Source organism: Brassica napus, chromosome C3 (assembly GCF_020379485.1).
Source record: "Brassica napus cultivar Da-Ae chromosome C3, Da-Ae, whole genome shotgun sequence".
Taxonomy (NCBI): domain Eukaryota; kingdom Viridiplantae; phylum Streptophyta; class Magnoliopsida; order Brassicales; family Brassicaceae; genus Brassica; species Brassica napus.
This window is the reverse complement of record NC_063446.1, coordinates 50,043,104-50,059,627: the sequence shown is the minus strand read 5'-3', so window position 1 is coordinate 50,059,627 and position 16,524 is coordinate 50,043,104. Positions and strand designations below refer to the sequence as shown.

Genomic DNA, 16,524 nt, shown 5'->3' with positions numbered 1-16,524 from the left:
ACTTTTATAAATAATGTAAAATATTTATAAAAAATTTAGAAGGGTTAATTTTGTATTTTTATAATAAATTTAAAGTGTTTATAAAATAATTAGCAGCTAAAGGTAAATTTAAAAAGTGTTATCAATTTTGAGGTAAATTTTGAATTCTCACATATATAAACTAAATATTTGAAAATTAATCATACATTTTAAATAACAAAAAAGGATAATAGAAATCAGGTTTTAGAAAACAAAATTTAAAACAATCATCTATGTAAAAATAAATACAGAACTACAAATAATTCACAACTGTAAAAATTATCTTAAAAATCAAACTGCTATTTATACTAACTTACTTAAAACCTAAAATAAATAAAAAAAAATTAACAAGAAAAAAAAAATTATGTTCACAACCTTTATTACAATAAAGACTATAGGCTATTAAAAGTATTCATATATAATTAAAAATACCAAAGTATGCCAAATCAATATTATAGTTTAATATTTATGTATTTTCAAAGTTCCTTTTATCAACCAAATGAATTACAGTTATTTACTCATCAATATTTTAAATTTTATAACACTATATTATGTTTTGACACAATTTGTTTAGAAAATTAGAATCCAAATCTTTATCAAACTAATCAAATAGGATTTTATGAAACAAACCTAAAGATTTTTGTTTACAAGATTTTTAAAAATAAGGACATTCACAATAAAGCAGAATACATGGTGACTCTTCATAGATTTTTAATGTAGTTCATCGATAAAAATTATAGGATCCATATTTATGAAAATTTATTAAAACAATCAACATAACATATAAAATTAAAAAATATCTCACACGAGTTTCATCAAAGAAATATATATGAATATAAATGTTAATAAAATATAGAAAACATAATAGAAGATATATCTAATATTCTAAATTTTATTTATTTTCATAAATAGAATATTACTTAACATTACTTTAAACTTCCATATATTTATTTATCTTTTTCTTATATCTAAATAGTATTTAATAATATTCAAATTTCATCAAAATATTATTATGATTAAGATTTAAATCTAAATATTATACTATCCAATATGCATTTAAAATAATTAAATAAGAATATTTCAAATATATATATATATACTCACAATAAATATATAATAATCATACTTGCATTGTAAAAATTTAGTAAATACAAAACATAATCAGACATTGTGCATATAGATTAATCTTTATACCATTCAGATAGAAAGATAGATAAAATAATAATTAAAATGTTTATAATAGTGTAATATTAATTAATACGCAACAAACTATGTATTTTTGAAAATATTATGATTAATAAACAATATAAATACATTTTATAAATACATATATCCTTTCATATTTAAGATAAAAATATATTTGATTATTAGTTACCTTTTTTTAATCGTTTGAACTCAATTAAGAAGGTAACACTGTTTCATGAGACAAAAACAAATGAAAATAGAATAAAACTCTAACGCCAACAGAAAGATCTTAAGAGAAAGATTTAAAATTTATTGGGTAGAGCCTCATTCCTGATCCTGATATGCAGCCAGGCTAGCCCACCTAGTGCTAGGTACGATTGGAATCTTCCATCTCTAAGAACACTCCGGGCAAAGTCACGTGCGATGGAGTTGGTCTTTGTCGATTCCTGATCAAAAATCACCGAGGAGAAGCTGCTACAAAGACCTGCAATAGTGTTCAAAAAGGTTTTGTAGCGTGGCCAAGAGGTAACATTGGATAGAGCGTGTTTATCACATCCTGGTTGTCGACACCGATCACCACATTCTGAAAGCCCAAGTCTCTCACACTTTGAAGAGCCCAAATGATACATCGTAGTTCTGCTGTCAACCTGTTAGGAGATGGAGTGAAAGCCTTCCGAGTGTGATGGAGCACATTACCTTGCTGATTCCTTGTGATCCAAGCACCCCCGCTCAAGGACGATGAGTTCCTCCATTTGGAGTTAACATTACATTTTACCATACCTTCCGTAGGTGGTTGCCAACGTTGATGTGTTTCTAAAGAAGAACATTGTACCAACCTTGTTTCACCATTTTTGTTGATTGCTGACCATACTGAAGCTTCTTACAGAGCTTGATTGGTGAGCGAATTAATAGAAAGCTGTATAAAGAATCTGATTACGGTTTTTCCAGATTGTCCATAGTACCCATGGGATGGCTGTCCTCAAGTTCTCAGGAATTGCATTGTTCTCCATTAATTCCAGCGCCGTTTTCATATTGTCACATAGGTCCCTGGCTGGTGTTGTTGGAGGAGGGAAAGATACGTTCCTTAGCAATTCTTGAGCCATTACACATTCAAACAAGACATGGTTGATCGTTTCAGCATTATTGTGGCAAAGTTTACATTCCACATTAACATTCATTCCCCGCTATTTTAACCTGTCTGCAACTGCTAACGCACCAGAAACAGCTCTCCACAGGAATAATCTTATCTTAGGTTGGGTCTTGACTTTCCACAATTTCTTCTTCAAATCCAGATTTCTCTGTTCCAATGGACAAATAGCGGCTTAGGAATTAAGGACATTGTTGGCTGCGAGCCAATACCCGCTTTTGACTGTGTATGAGCCTGATCCGTCAGAGACCATATGTATCTGTCAGCTTCTCTTCCTGGCTGAATTGTCTGAATTCTTTTGACTTCATTGGTTGGGAATAATTTATGAAGCTCGTCATATCTCCACTTCCCATTTGTATCAATGAGCGTGCTGACCTTCCTAGTTTATTCGATGGAGAGTTCCTTGTTGACCGGTTGTCTTGGGAAAGAGTCCATGATCCACTTCTCCGACCATATGTGTGTCGATTCTCCATTATCTATAGATTTGATTAGGCTCTTTTTAAGGAGGTCTCTGCCAAACAAGATGCTACGCCAAGCATATAAAGGTCTATGCCCTTTTCCGCATTCCAGGACATCAGATGAAGCATAGTAGCGACCCTTGAAAACTCTCGCTAACAATGTATCAGGATTGTTAAAGAGTCTCCATGCTTGCTTTGCCAGTAAAGCTTGGTTAAACATCTCAATATCTCTGAAACCAAGTCCACCATTTTCCTTTGACATACAGAGTTTCTCCCAAGCTACCCAGTGTATTTTTCTCTTATCCTCACAAGCATCCCACCAAAAACTAGACATAGCACTCATGATCTTCTTGCAGTGATGTTTTGTGAGTCGAAAGCAGGACATAGCATAGACTGGGAGAGGCATTGCTATCGCTTTCAGCAGTACTTCCTTGCCTCCAAGAGAAAATTTTTTCGCAAACCAAGATTTGAGTCTTTTGTTGAGTTTCTCCCCAATGAAAGCCAGCAGCTTCTGTTTAGAACCACTGAAACACTCAGGTAGGCCTAAGTATTTACCATCTCCACCTTCATTTTCAATGCCACTCATCTCTGCAATAAGCCTTTTCATAATCAGGTCTATCTCAGCTCCAAATGTGATTGCTGATTTCTGAAAGTTTATAACCTGATCCGAAGAATCACCATACAACTTAAGGCATCGCAGAAATTCCCCAACTTCTGGCAGGTTGGCTCGACATAGAAACAAACTATCATCCGCGAAGAGAAGATGTTGTACTGAAGGACATCTCTTCGTTAACTGCATTCCATGAATAGTCCCTCTATTTTGCGCTCTGTTCATGACATGTACAAGAGCCTCAGCATAGAGAATGAAAATGAAAGGAGAGAGCGGATCTCCCTGTCGAATTCCTCTTTTCGGGGTGATGTGGCCGTGTGTTTGTCCATTTAAGAGTATCGTGTACGTGACTGAACGTATGCACTTCATAATCCATCCTATCCATACACTGCTGAAACCCATTTTTTCGAAAAGAGCCTCCAAGAAACTCCATTCAACCCGGTCGTATGCTTTGGACATATCTGTTTTGATAGCCAGATAATCACTTTTGCAGTTCGGGTTTGTCCTCAACCCATGAATCATCTCGTGTGCTATAAGAAGGTTATCAGATATGAGTATGACAGCAACAAAAGCCCCTTGTGTCTGCGAGACCAACTGAGGTAGAACCGTCTTAAGGCGCAAGCATAGGATGTTGGAGATGATTTTATAAACCACTGGACAAATACTGATAGGGCGCAGATCAGTCATCTGATTGGGGTTTGGTTTCTTCGGTAGTAAGCAAAGATGGGTAAAGTTCCATTCTGGTGACAGAGCTCCACCAGCAAAGAATTCTTTGACCTCTCTTGTTACCTGAGCCCCTGTTATATTCCAGTAGTTTTGAAAGAATTTCCCGGTCATTCCATCAGCTCATGGAGCACTATCACTCTTCACTGCCTTAATCGCTTTCTTTATCTCTCCATCCGTTACAGGTTTCGTTAGAGTCTGATTCATTCTTCCCGTGACTTTAGCTTCCAAACCCTCTAGTAGTTCAGTAGCGTCTGCAGGGGAGGATGATCGAAACAAGTTGGCGAAGTCACTTACAGCAATGTCTCTCTTCCTGTCTTCTTCAAACTGCTCAATTCCTCTGTCATCAATGAGAGAAGCAACTCTGTTTTTCATTTTCCTCACCTGAGCCCATCCATGAAAGACCTTGGTGTTTCTGTCTCCCTCCTTGAGCCAGGTATTTTTGCTCTTCTCCTTCCAGAAACTCTCTTCCTCCTTGAAAGCCTTTTCTAGATCAATTTTCATGTCTGCTAGCATCCTCATATCAGGAAATTGTTTAGCCTCTTCTTGCTATATGTTCCTTTGTAATCTCATAATCCTCTTCTTAGAGTTGCTGTCTGAATTTCTCTTCCATATTGATAGGGCTTTTCGACACGTCTTGATACGATCAGTTACTCTTCCAAACGATCCTGCACCCTGAATGTTCCAACCTTTCTGTATGATTTCCAGAACTTCTGGTTTTGCGCACCATCTCTGTCAAAACAGAACCGACATGTACGTCCTTGGATACTTTTGGCTAGACTTGTGAAGACAGGTCTATGATCAGAACCTAGCTTCTCCAAGTAAGTAGTGTGTGCTCTCGGGAACAATCTGAACCATTCTGCGTTCCCAAACGCTCTGTCTAGCCTGCATTTTACCCATACATTTTCTTTTAATCCATTGGTTATGATCTCTCTGACTCCTGCGCAAGACATCACGTTACCAGAGCTCGGGACTTCTTTTATCCTACACTCTTTGACCATAGAGCGGAAAGGAAAGAAAGAGCTTTCTTGACGTACAGGGCCTCCAAGTTTCTCTCCATTATTCATAATCTCGTTGAAATCCCCAACCAAAAACCAGCCTCCAGTACGCTGTTCCCCTATATCTTGTAGCATATTCCACACTTCTTGTCTTCGTTGGCGGACAGGATCACCATAGACGAAAGACATAAAGTAACAGAGTGAACCAATCTTGACTTTAACATCAATAATCCGATTTGATGAAAAAGGTATCTCCACTTCATAACTATTCTTCCAAAACAGCGCCAAACCTCCACTTAGCCCCACTGGATCCACCATAAAGCTATGATCATAACCCAACGAGCTTTGAAAATTTGATACGTGTCTACTAGAGTTTCTAGTCTCTAGAAGAAACAAGAAATCCGGGAAATGCTCACGACACATTTTCTCAAGGCGTCGAACTGTCAGGTTGCTCCTCAATCCCCGACAGTTCCAACTGAGCGTTGTCATGGAGACGTGGATGGTTTCTGGTGAACCATCAAACCGTCAGCCTGTTTGTAAGTCTTAGAAGACACCTCTCCATATTCTGCCGCCTTTCTTTTAATGTTTCTATCCCCGTCATTGAGATCAGTCTTCTTTTCAGCCATTTCAGCAACTGATTTCTTCTCATTGTGCTTATGTTGTCTCCTAGTCCATGATGCTTGTTTGCGTTTCCCAACTTTCTGTCCGCTCCTGCTATCAGAGACCGAAGCTTCTTCGCAACCAATGACAAATCATGTCGTCTCATTTAGTGGGTTGAAGTCACCAGCACTTTCCACATTTGCTACTGATGTGGAATGTTCCCCTGAGAATTATGGATTACTCGTTCTGTAGCCTCTTTGTGGCTCGTCTTGTTTGTCGACAACATTAACTTGTTGCCTTCTTGGATCACAAGAGGGTTCTCTGGCATTTTATGTCCCCCATGAGAAGAACTGGCATTCTTGATGTTCTCAGTCTCGTTAAGTTCTCTGTGATGCTCTGCGAGTCTGAAGTCAAAAACTCTATCCACATTAGTATTGAGAGCTGTGGATATAACTGGTTGACTCTCCAGTCTAAGACAAGATCTTTGGGCGATTGGATCTTTAGATAGGTCTGACAAAACTTTTTTCATACGAAATTCCCTAATTCGCCTCTCTTCTGGATCAACACAGTTCATGTATAACTGCATTTCCTCAAACACCTCACGAGCCACTACATTAGGTAGATGACGAAAACCTGGGGGAACTGATGGCGCTAGCATTGGCATAATAGTTTCCACCAAGTTATTGGAGTGTTGTCGATGATACAGGAAGGGTCCCCTCAGGCTGTCGTTATGTGTGCTGAAAGTTTTTGCCTTTGCCTTTCTTCAGGAGAGGACATTTCTGTTTCTCGTGAGATAGACGTAGACAGTGGAAAGACTTCTTTCGAACTCTCTCATATTTAATGTCCACCGTTGCTGAGCACCCTTTTGGGAGGTTCACTAGCTTTGTGTCTCTTAGCGGGTTCTGTAGATCCATAATCACTTGGACTCTGACATACTCCAGTAAATGTGGTTTTTCTGGGTCATACTCAATAACCTTCGCATATCCAATAGCTCCAGCCACCGCATCCATCATCTTAAATGTGAAGTAGTTAACTGGAATCTTATGAATTCGGATCAATATTAGAGCCGTTTGTAAGAAATTTGCTGGTGGAACTTCCTGCCATCTCTCCATCACCATTCCCCAATCATCAAAAGTCCAAAATTCATGTTTCATTACTGACTGAATATTCGTCTCCAGTTCAAAGACAAATTGAAAACTATCTCTAGTCAAAGCGATTTCCTTCACCCTCTCATAAATCTTCCAGATCTTTGGCATCGTTCTCAGCATTCGTCCCATGTTCTAACAGTCCGGATTTAGGAGACGACCAATCAGGCTTCTAGCACTTCTCACCACCGTGCTATAATCCTCATCAGCTGTAAGATTCAGCGGAAAAAAACTTTTTCAGAAAGCAAGATTGATTTTTGTCTGCGCAATTGCGTATAATTATTATTTGTTACTTAACGAGTATAATTATATAAAAAAACTTAACGGGAAAATAATAATACATACTTTGAATATTCTTTCATAAAAAAATCTACATAAACCATTTATATTTTGTGATTTTTAATTATTATAAAATGAAACTAATTATTAATATGAACTTGCGATACCGAAAATCTGGTCCAATCATAGAACTTTGATAAAGTAGAAGTACAATACAAGAAAATGAAACCGAGCACCAACACCAAGTACTTGCATAACAAAATTAAAGATGGTGTTAAACAGTATCAAGAAGATGGTACCACCAAGTCACGTGCTCGGCCACAACACACATCCCACAGTTTGAACAATCAACGACCAAAGTTCAGATTCTACAGCGAGACCCTAGGGTTTCTTGATTATCTTTGAGAAAAGAGTGGAGATGCTAAGATTTAGGGACAGTGACATTAAGTATCTTAACATCTTGGTAAGGCCTGTCGTTTTTATCTGTCTTCACTTTCTCTATACCCTGTTCATTTTTGGTTTTGTGGTTAGACACAATGTCACACTAAGCTAGCAAGACAATAAAAACATTCATTTTTCATTTGCATACCTGTACGACATCCATTCCCTTCACAACTCTGCCAAAAACTGTATGCTTATTGTCTAGCCACGGTGTAGCTACTGTTGTAATAAAGAACTGCGACCCGTTTGTGTTTTGACCAGCGTTAGCCATGGACACTGTGAACGGCCTGTCATGCCGAAGACTACAAGAAAAACATAACACAAATTAAGGCCTTTACATTCATTTCGTTTTTATTAAAAGCTGGCATGACAATAAAATATGATATTACCTTTTGTGAAACTCGTCCTCGAATTCTCTTCCCCAAATTGACTGTCCTCCAGTGCCATCCCCAAGAGGATCTCCAGTTTGTACCATGAATCCTTTGATAACTCGGTGGAAAAGGTGGTTGTCGTAATAGCCATTTCGACAGTGTGTTGTGAAGTTCTCCACTGTTTTGGGACATTCTTCTGGGTAAAGCTTTATGTGCATATCCCCCATAGTAGTATGCATGATCTGAAGTAAATTTCCAATTAAAAAAGAGGACCTAAGAGAGCTATTATGCCAAAGATCCAAATCACAAACTACTAATGATTAGTAAAACAGTTTGATGGGTTATGAAGAACATACCACGTTCTCTGGGAGAGACGTTGTGGATGAGTTTCCAATATCTGAGACAGACATAAGTTCATCAGCAGAAGGCTTCTCGTTGAACACATCCCTTCCTTGGCTTGCATCTTCAGGTTCTTCTGGCTCTCTCCGACTGCAGATTTCAATTTCCTTATATTAATTTCCATAAAGAGTTCGGTGATAACAAGGTAAGAATAAAATATTATAGAGACAGGAGAAAAATGTCTACGGAAATCTAGGGAAACCAAAAGAGGTTGATTTTTTTCTAAAGATGCAATACAAACATGAGTTGTTTTAGCCGGATATGTGTCAAGTACCTGAACATATAAATCCTGTGTTTCTTGAAGGCGCAACATAAGATAGTTGGATCAGTTAAAGGCTCCTTGCTTTCATTTACATTTGCTGCGGCTGCTGGAATCTTTCTAACTTTCTTCCCGCCTTGATCACCTTGATATAGTGCAACTCTCAGATACCTTTCATTGCTCTCCACCTTTCCAAGGATCCTTGCAACTGTATTGGTTTGTAAATTTACTATCTAGGTAACAGAAGGGTAGACAGGGAAATAAGTCAGCTATCCGCAGAGACCCTTCTTTAACCACGTTAACATATAGTTACAATAAAAGTATTTAGCTTCTGTGATCATTGATTGAATCATGTTCATGTGAGACAGGACACTAGACTGGTATGCTAGTCTATGGTAATTTAAAACGAAAATAATAAGATGAATTCTTACTTTGATTCCAAGAAGAGTGGCAAAAATAAGGAAATTGGAGCTTTCATCGAAAACTGCATTGGGCTGAGGAGCGCTCTCGGTTTTTTCAAGTTCCTTCTCAACAGCCATTCTTCTACCAAAGTCAATTGCTTCAAGCCTGTACAATGGAGCATCGCTCCTCTGTAGATCTTGGGCCACCTAATAATTTCAATACAATCTAAGATTACTCAAGAGTAACGTGAAAACATGCAAGGCAAGAAGAATAGAATATGTAGTCCTACCTCAAGAGACTCGTCATATACCCGCCTTAGTTTACCAGTTTCAAACCAAAATACGCGAATCCTACGATCAGGAGATGTAACGGAAAACTGTCTACCGTCCGGACTCACCTGAAAAGAAGTTCACTACATTTAGACGCCAAAGCACCATGATTTTCACTGGACATATCATATGGAAAATACCCAAAACAAGATCCTAAATCGTACCTCAATGGCGGAGATTGTAGTTTTACACTTTATAATCTCAAATAGATTTGTGTCACTCTTTAGTTTGAAGTCTACCCTACAATACGAAATAAAAAGTCAAATCAAAACACATTCCAAAAAAAAAGATTAGCAACAAAAATCTCACTACAATAGCCTCCTCTTCGTGATATTCTCCAACTGATAGGAAAATAAAAAACAAAAAATACCGAAATGGGAAGAAGAAAAGGAATTTGGAAAAGAAAAGGGACAAGGACATACTCATCCTCAGGAAACTGTAGCGTAGCTGGACTCCAGTACTCGATGATTCCTTTTGTGTCACCAGATATCACTGTGTCAGAAACAGGATTGTACTTCATGACCTTAACAGGATACGAATGTATCTGAAACGACAAAGATATAAGAAACTGTTAATCTCTGGAAAAAAAACACAAGAAATAGCAACAAGATTAAAAAAAAAAAAAAAAAAGAAGAACAGACCTGTTTAGAAGCAATGGGTTCATTGGAACCAGAGCGGGGATCATAAATGTGCACAAAGGAAGAGTTTCGGTCACTAACAGCAAGTTTGGCTTTGACATCCGCATGTGTGTAGACCCACTCAACAGCACCGGGAATATAGGGCAAGCGGATCATGGCCATCATGTCGTAGTTGACAACATCATAAATTTTAACAGCATGATCATCATTTGAGATGGTACAGCAAAGCAAACCATCAACGCTAACCTACATCGTTGAAACGAGTCATTGTTGATAACAGAACAAGAAACAAACACACACACAAAAAAAAAAAAACATTAGAAAATGTGGATACTCACCGCAAGACCTTCAATAGGACCTAGATGGGAACGAAAATGCTTAGCGAACTCGATGCCAACACCCTTTTTCTTCCAAAACTTCAAGTGGCCTAGATTTTTATTAAAAGATACAATAGCGAATTGGCGAATGTGTAAAAAAACTGAGAGTAAAGCCAATAAGTATCTGAGAGAAAGTACCATCGATGCTTCCAGTTATAAAGAAATCAGCAGCGGAGACAGCAACATGTGTAACTACATCCCTATGCATGTAACTTTTCTCATACCTGACCAAAACAAAAAGATCTTTCAATACTAAATCCTTTTGATTCCAAGGACCAATAAGCTCAATAATGCGTACTCGTTCACAAACTTATTTGCTAGTAAAACCTTAAAAGGAAGGCTTACATATTAGCACAAGGAAGCGAATCGAGATACGCTTGTTCGAACTGAAGCGGACGCTTGCGCTTGACGCGTGGAGCAGGTCCTGGCCCCACCATCGGCTCTTCCTCCTCCACCACCGCTAATTCTTTCGCGCTTCCATTCTTAGGTTCTTCCTCCATCGATTCCGTCAAAACTTCGATTGAAACCACTGTTGTTGGTTGCTGGGGACAACTCCGACGGCACCGAAATAAAAGAGAGAGAGACAGAGGAGTCGAGATTTATGAACCAAGTTTATCTACTGGGCCTCACACAAGCCCAATTACCCAAACCACACTCAAAGCTTTTTTTTTTAAACACTCGATAATTATGTTATTTTAACTCTGAAAAATACTACAGACGGTTCTATGACCGACAATTCTACCTGTTATATGAGGATTCACGCTTGACTGCGTCACCTGAGTCGTTCTATAGAATTCACGTTTCACAGTACTCTTTGTGCCAGACTGTAGATCTCTTATAAGTCTTTTCTCCCTTAATTCGCATAATTTTGCCTTCTCCGGGAATTGAAATCTAGACATCTTGGTGTAGAAACATTAATAAACCATTGGTCAAACCACTGGACCAAGGGGCTTCCATCCACACTCAAAGCTATGAGACCGTTTCTTCTCCCTAGAGTCTAAGATTTGAAAAGCGCTTTTCTTTTAAGAGTGCATTACATAAAAAAAACATTTTGACTTTTGTTTACACAATAATACACATTCTACATGTGACACACATTTTTATGTGTGAACGCAAGAATTTGAGACAAAAATGCTCTTACTATTTCTTCCACCTCCATTTGAGACGTGCGAGGCACTTTTTCGTTATTTTTTTTTTTTTACTACGTTGTTACAAAATCTTCTCCGCTATTATATAGATGTCGAGACATGTGAAGGGTATGATCACTATGTGCATATTGTTTGGGTATTGTGGACAGAGCGTGCGTTGGATGTGGTTGTCTGGGACTTGCGAGGGGTGGATGGTATTGTTGTGGACATAGGACATGTGGATGTGGTTATCAGCAAAAAGCAAGGTGTGGATGTGGCTGCTAGGGATTTAGGAAGTGTGGATGTTGAGGCTGTTTTTATGGGTGGCGTGGACATGAGAGTTGGGGTCGGGGTCTAGAGAGAGGTAGTACTAAGAGTATGCAAATATGTAAAGCCATTTTCCAGTTCCATGTTTGAGTACTCCAGCCATAAAAACTTCTTCTTAAGTGTCCGCTAATGCTCCCATTTCAAATTCTCTTTTTCTCTGTCAAGAGGTGAACCATCACAAAATGAATACTTTAGAAACGTGAAGTTGAAATGTAGAAGAGACAGTTTAAAGATTCCAAGTGATATTTATTGCGACTTGGTTCGTTTACAAACTAAACAGAAAACCAATAGCGTTGCTGTTTACATATCTAAAACCAATATGAATTATCATTGAAAATTGGATTGATGCACAAAAGATTCAAACTTTGAATAGTTAAAAGATAAAGATAACATAAACTAAGCACGAATCTGAAAATAAATCAAATTTCAAAATAAACTGAGATAAGAAAGAGAAATGTTATTGTCTTGAAAATTAAATTGAAACCACAAATCTTAAGAGAGAGAAGACATTAAAAGGAGGAAGAAGAAACTAGAAAGCGATGTTTACTGTGAGAGAAAAAAAATAAAAAGGATGATGTAGGTAGAGGGTAAGAAAGACAAACAACAACAAAAATGTGTCTCTCAAGTGGCATGTGTCACTTGTTATAGAGAGGCGAGGTCGTTGTTAGAGAGAGATGAATGAGCATCAAAATAGCTTCGACGGCCCAGGTTTATATAAGGATTTAGGTTTCGTCTTTAAGGCGTCGTAACTTCGTCGTAATTTACGGCTCACTTACGACGACAGATAATTTACGACGAATTAAAGATGACAATACTTCGCATTTACGACGAATTAAAGACGACCGCGTGAAACATTATGATGAATCAAACACGGCCGCGTTTGGCTTACGACTAATTAAAGACGAAATTGGTACAACTAAAATTAGCAACTTGGTTATGACGACTATTTTTATAGGAAGACTTTAAATTCTCTTCGAGAGAGTTATCAGAGCCTAAGGATCCCCCCGCAGAAAATAAATTATTTATATTATTTTCTGGGGAGGAATCCTCAGGCGTCTGATAAATCTCTCGAAGAGATTTATATTCTGTTTTATGAATGGAAGATTGATCTTGTGCATTTTCGAATGAGGGAGTAAAGTTCATATTTATAGGCTTGAAACTAAGCATTCATCCTAATGTCGAGTAAATTTACGACGAGATAAGTACAAATATATGGTGCTCGTGTCTTCGTCATCGTAAAATCACTACAAAGTTACGACGAATGCGAATAATATCTCGTAAAAGAATTCGTTGTAAAAAATGTTTGCGTCTTTAATTCGTCTTTATTTACTTCGTGTTTACGACGACTTTGAAATTTACGACGAAATAGAGACGACACTTGGTTATACCCAAAAACCGAAACCCCAAACTCCAAACATCATAAGTTATATACTATAAACCCCAAACAACATAAGTTATAATCCCCAAACAACAAATGGCTTAACTTATCAAAACGTTTATTTTTTGACATTATTAAGTTCATACTTAAACAAGATAATGAGAACCACAAACAACAAATTAAGTTTCATAACTTTAAGTTCACTCGTCAGCAGAACCATCATCCGGGTCATCACTTTCTTCAAATTCATCTTCGATGGCTTCATCCGCTCCTTTGTAGGGCAGATCTTCATATTCCGGGTTTTGCGGATCAACAAGTAAGATTTCATCTGTAGTTTGTTCTGGTACGTCCACTTCATTTAGGGCATCTTCTTGTAAAGGCGGTTGTTCATCACTCAATACTCGGCCCCGAGGTGTAACTTTTATAGCGGCTAACCAAGATATTCCAAATTGTCTGATCCTCGGATATGGAATTAAAATTTACTTGGTATGCTTGAGATGCCAATACGTATGGTTCAAATTTGTTGTACCTACGTGTAGCATTGATATCCACAACTCCAAACTTGCTATACCGAACACCTCTATTCTCGGTGGGGTCGAACCAGTCACATTTGAAGAGGACATATTTCATCTTCACTAAACCAGGGAATTCCACTTCGATGATCTCTTATAAAATCCCATAGAAATTTGTTTCACCTTTCACACATATTCCATAGTTAACCGTTGCTCGACGACTTCCATACTCGTAGGTGTGAAAAGTGTAACCTCGTGTGAAGTACATATGTGATGTGGTGATCTTAGCGACGAGACCTTGTATCAATTCATGAACCCACAGACTGTAAAATGGATCATCATAATCAACCTGTAATTTACATCATTAATATGTCATAATATAACTAACATATTAACTTATTAATTATATTTATAATTAGTGTGATTTATACCTGCGTTTTTAACCACTTCACAAAGTGTTGGTCTTTTCGTTTATTGAGATCATTAGTTGATATTCCGGTTATAACTTATTTAACTTGAGCCACAAAAGCGTTGTTTTTGCAATTGATCATTATTAATTAATATTACAATAAGTATATAGAGTGAAAGCAATTTTAATTTGTACCTTTCGAATAACTGTATCTCCTCGCAGTTAAGATTAGGCTTCCGGTCTTCATTTGTTTTATTAAATAATAGACTAAAAATTTTCAATATTCTAAAGTAGTTTAGTGGTTAATGAAGCCAAAGAAGAAAGGTAGGTGTGTTTGGCTCTATTATGTGCCTCAGCATTTTCCTAATACATATATTTTAAATATATCTTACTTATTAAAAGTAATTTTTAATGTTTCTACATTTTAAGAGGCCTTACTTTTTTATTGCTTCTTGTCTGAAAATATTCAGAATCGGCACTGCTCCTGACTCATCAAGAATGATACTCATCTCCACTTCATGGGAAGGCTTAATGCTTCCTTCACCAACCACTCCCCTTTGAACAAAACTGGGAATGAAACAATGATATCACAAGGAACATATTATTCAAGAACAGTAAAGGAAATGACCCGACAATCCATCATCTGGAAAATCACTCACACGACGCCAAAACAAAGGGAATCCGGAAGCATCAGGAGTCTTCATAAATGTGTATTTATTGTTCCAACGTCTACCCAAGAACGCCCTCTCTTTAATTCCTTCCAGTGGCTCTTAATCGGCTGGCCATCGGTGGAACAAATATGATAAAACCCATTTTTGTTGAACAAAGAAGCAAAGTAATATGAGTATAATATCTCGTGTATACCAAAGGGTATGCTGGAAAACTCCCCCAATACATGGATGGAATTCAACGTTCTCCAAGTCAATGAGTTGAGCTGCGAGAGAGAAATACAAAAATATGAGGAAATCTCCACTATCATAGCTGGTATCTCTCCCTGGAACCCCGCCTAAAAAAACAACAGTGATTTCATTCTCTCCTATCTCGGAATAGGGACATATCCCCCACCCCACACACACAACCAAGAGGATGATAATGCCTCAAGGAAGCTGTTGGAATAAATCCACCTGATCAACCTTCAGGATATCATCCCATATCAGGTTGGAAGAAGAGAAAGAACCCCCAAAAATCTACATGGATCTCAAACAGCCACCCACAAAAGAAGCGAAACAATAAGAAAAGTTTGAATATTCCTCCATCTTCTCGGGCGGCTAAAAGCAAAAGTCACAAGGTATATATGGTAGTAATCCAATCGAAGTCTATATATCATGCAATCTACTAAATCGAGCCTATGGTTTCCCAAAATATCTCATCTATTCAAAAAAGGATGATATGTTCGATATAAAAGGAAAGATGAAAAAGATTTGAAAATTGAGAATTGAATTTCTGAAATTTGAATTTCTTTCAACATTGAAGCCAAGATTCTCTAATCACAATGGTAATATTCTACAAGAAAAGAAAACCCAAAGGCAAGAGAATCTCCAAAAGGCTCAACAACAAGCAATAGTTAGAACATATACACAATTTAGTATTCCCTTTATAACACTTTCCTCATACCTCCAAGTTAAGCATTTCCTCCTATGCGACATGAATACATACTTTAAAGATGTTATTCCTTATTGAATTACACAGATATACATGATCATCGATAACCAGACTAAATTCTATGCTCATTGTAGCGCTCCACAATTTTTTCTACTAGCTCATGCCATAATCTCTTCCTCATAAGCAGGAAAACACATGCTTATGAAGCATATCGACTAATCTACTGTCTTGTCCGGCTGTGTGCCCTCTAGACAAAACGATTCTTATCACCTAATAGGCCACGTACCACTAAGGCCATGTGCCACTAAGGCCATGTGCCACAAGACGGATTTTGTAGACCATTGTAATGCAAATCTTGAACAACGAGTCCATCAAGGTCACATGATCATATATGGATCCGCGCTAAGCGACTTAAGAGGTCCCAATCTCTTATATCATTATATGTCTTCTCAATGAAGCGTCTTCTACCAAATTTCCATTCGGTGCATGCCAGAATAATCTAGGAAACCTCTAAAAAGCAACAATGTGCTCCTCACATCACTCATAAACCTATTGTAAGGGTATGATTGTGGTCGACCGAAAAGCACATGTTCTTTCTAGACTTCATACATGAATTCAGAAAATAAGGGACAAACTGTTAGAGATAGTTGATTCACTGCTTAGAGCAAGACACCGGTTCATGTTTTTCTCCTCCCTCTGGGTAAAATTAATGATTTTTTTGCCTAAATGATATTTTAGGATATGGAAAAAGTTAACCTAGATTTCTACAGTGACCTATAAAATAGACTCC

General features: G+C 37.5%; 3 protein-coding genes across 3 annotated transcripts; all 3 read right to left on the bottom strand.

Annotated features, from left to right (window-relative positions):
- Nucleotides 1–5,624: 5,624 nt before the first annotated feature.
- LOC106393364 lies at nt 5,625–6,397 on the bottom strand. Its single transcript, XM_013834065.2, has 2 exons — nt 6,037–6,397; nt 5,625–5,872 (listed from the first exon to the last, which is right to left on the bottom strand). The coding sequence occupies exons 1-2, from the start codon at nt 6,395–6,397 to the stop codon at nt 5,625–5,627; spliced, it is 609 nt and encodes a 202-aa protein (XP_013689519.2).
- A 70-nt stretch (nt 6,398–6,467) lies between these two features.
- LOC125583140 (uncharacterized protein At4g02000-like) lies at nt 6,468–7,016 on the bottom strand. Its single transcript, XM_048749724.1, has one exon. It carries the CDS (start codon nt 7,014–7,016, stop codon nt 6,468–6,470), a length of 549 nt encoding a protein of 182 aa, XP_048605681.1.
- Nucleotides 7,017–7,338: 322 nt separating this feature from the next.
- On the bottom strand, nt 7,339–10,971 carry LOC106396902 (peptidyl-prolyl cis-trans isomerase CYP71). Its single transcript, XM_013837408.3, has 13 exons — nt 10,725–10,971; nt 10,518–10,603; nt 10,341–10,429; nt 10,006–10,248; nt 9,787–9,908; nt 9,529–9,604; nt 9,325–9,432; nt 9,065–9,241; nt 8,649–8,866; nt 8,332–8,464; nt 7,994–8,217; nt 7,753–7,906; nt 7,339–7,668 (listed from the first exon to the last, which is right to left on the bottom strand). Exons 1-13 carry the CDS (start codon nt 10,877–10,879, stop codon nt 7,585–7,587), a joined length of 1,869 nt encoding a protein of 622 aa, XP_013692862.1. The 5' UTR covers nt 10,880–10,971; the 3' UTR covers nt 7,339–7,584.
- Between the last annotated feature and the right edge of the window lie 5,553 nt (nt 10,972–16,524).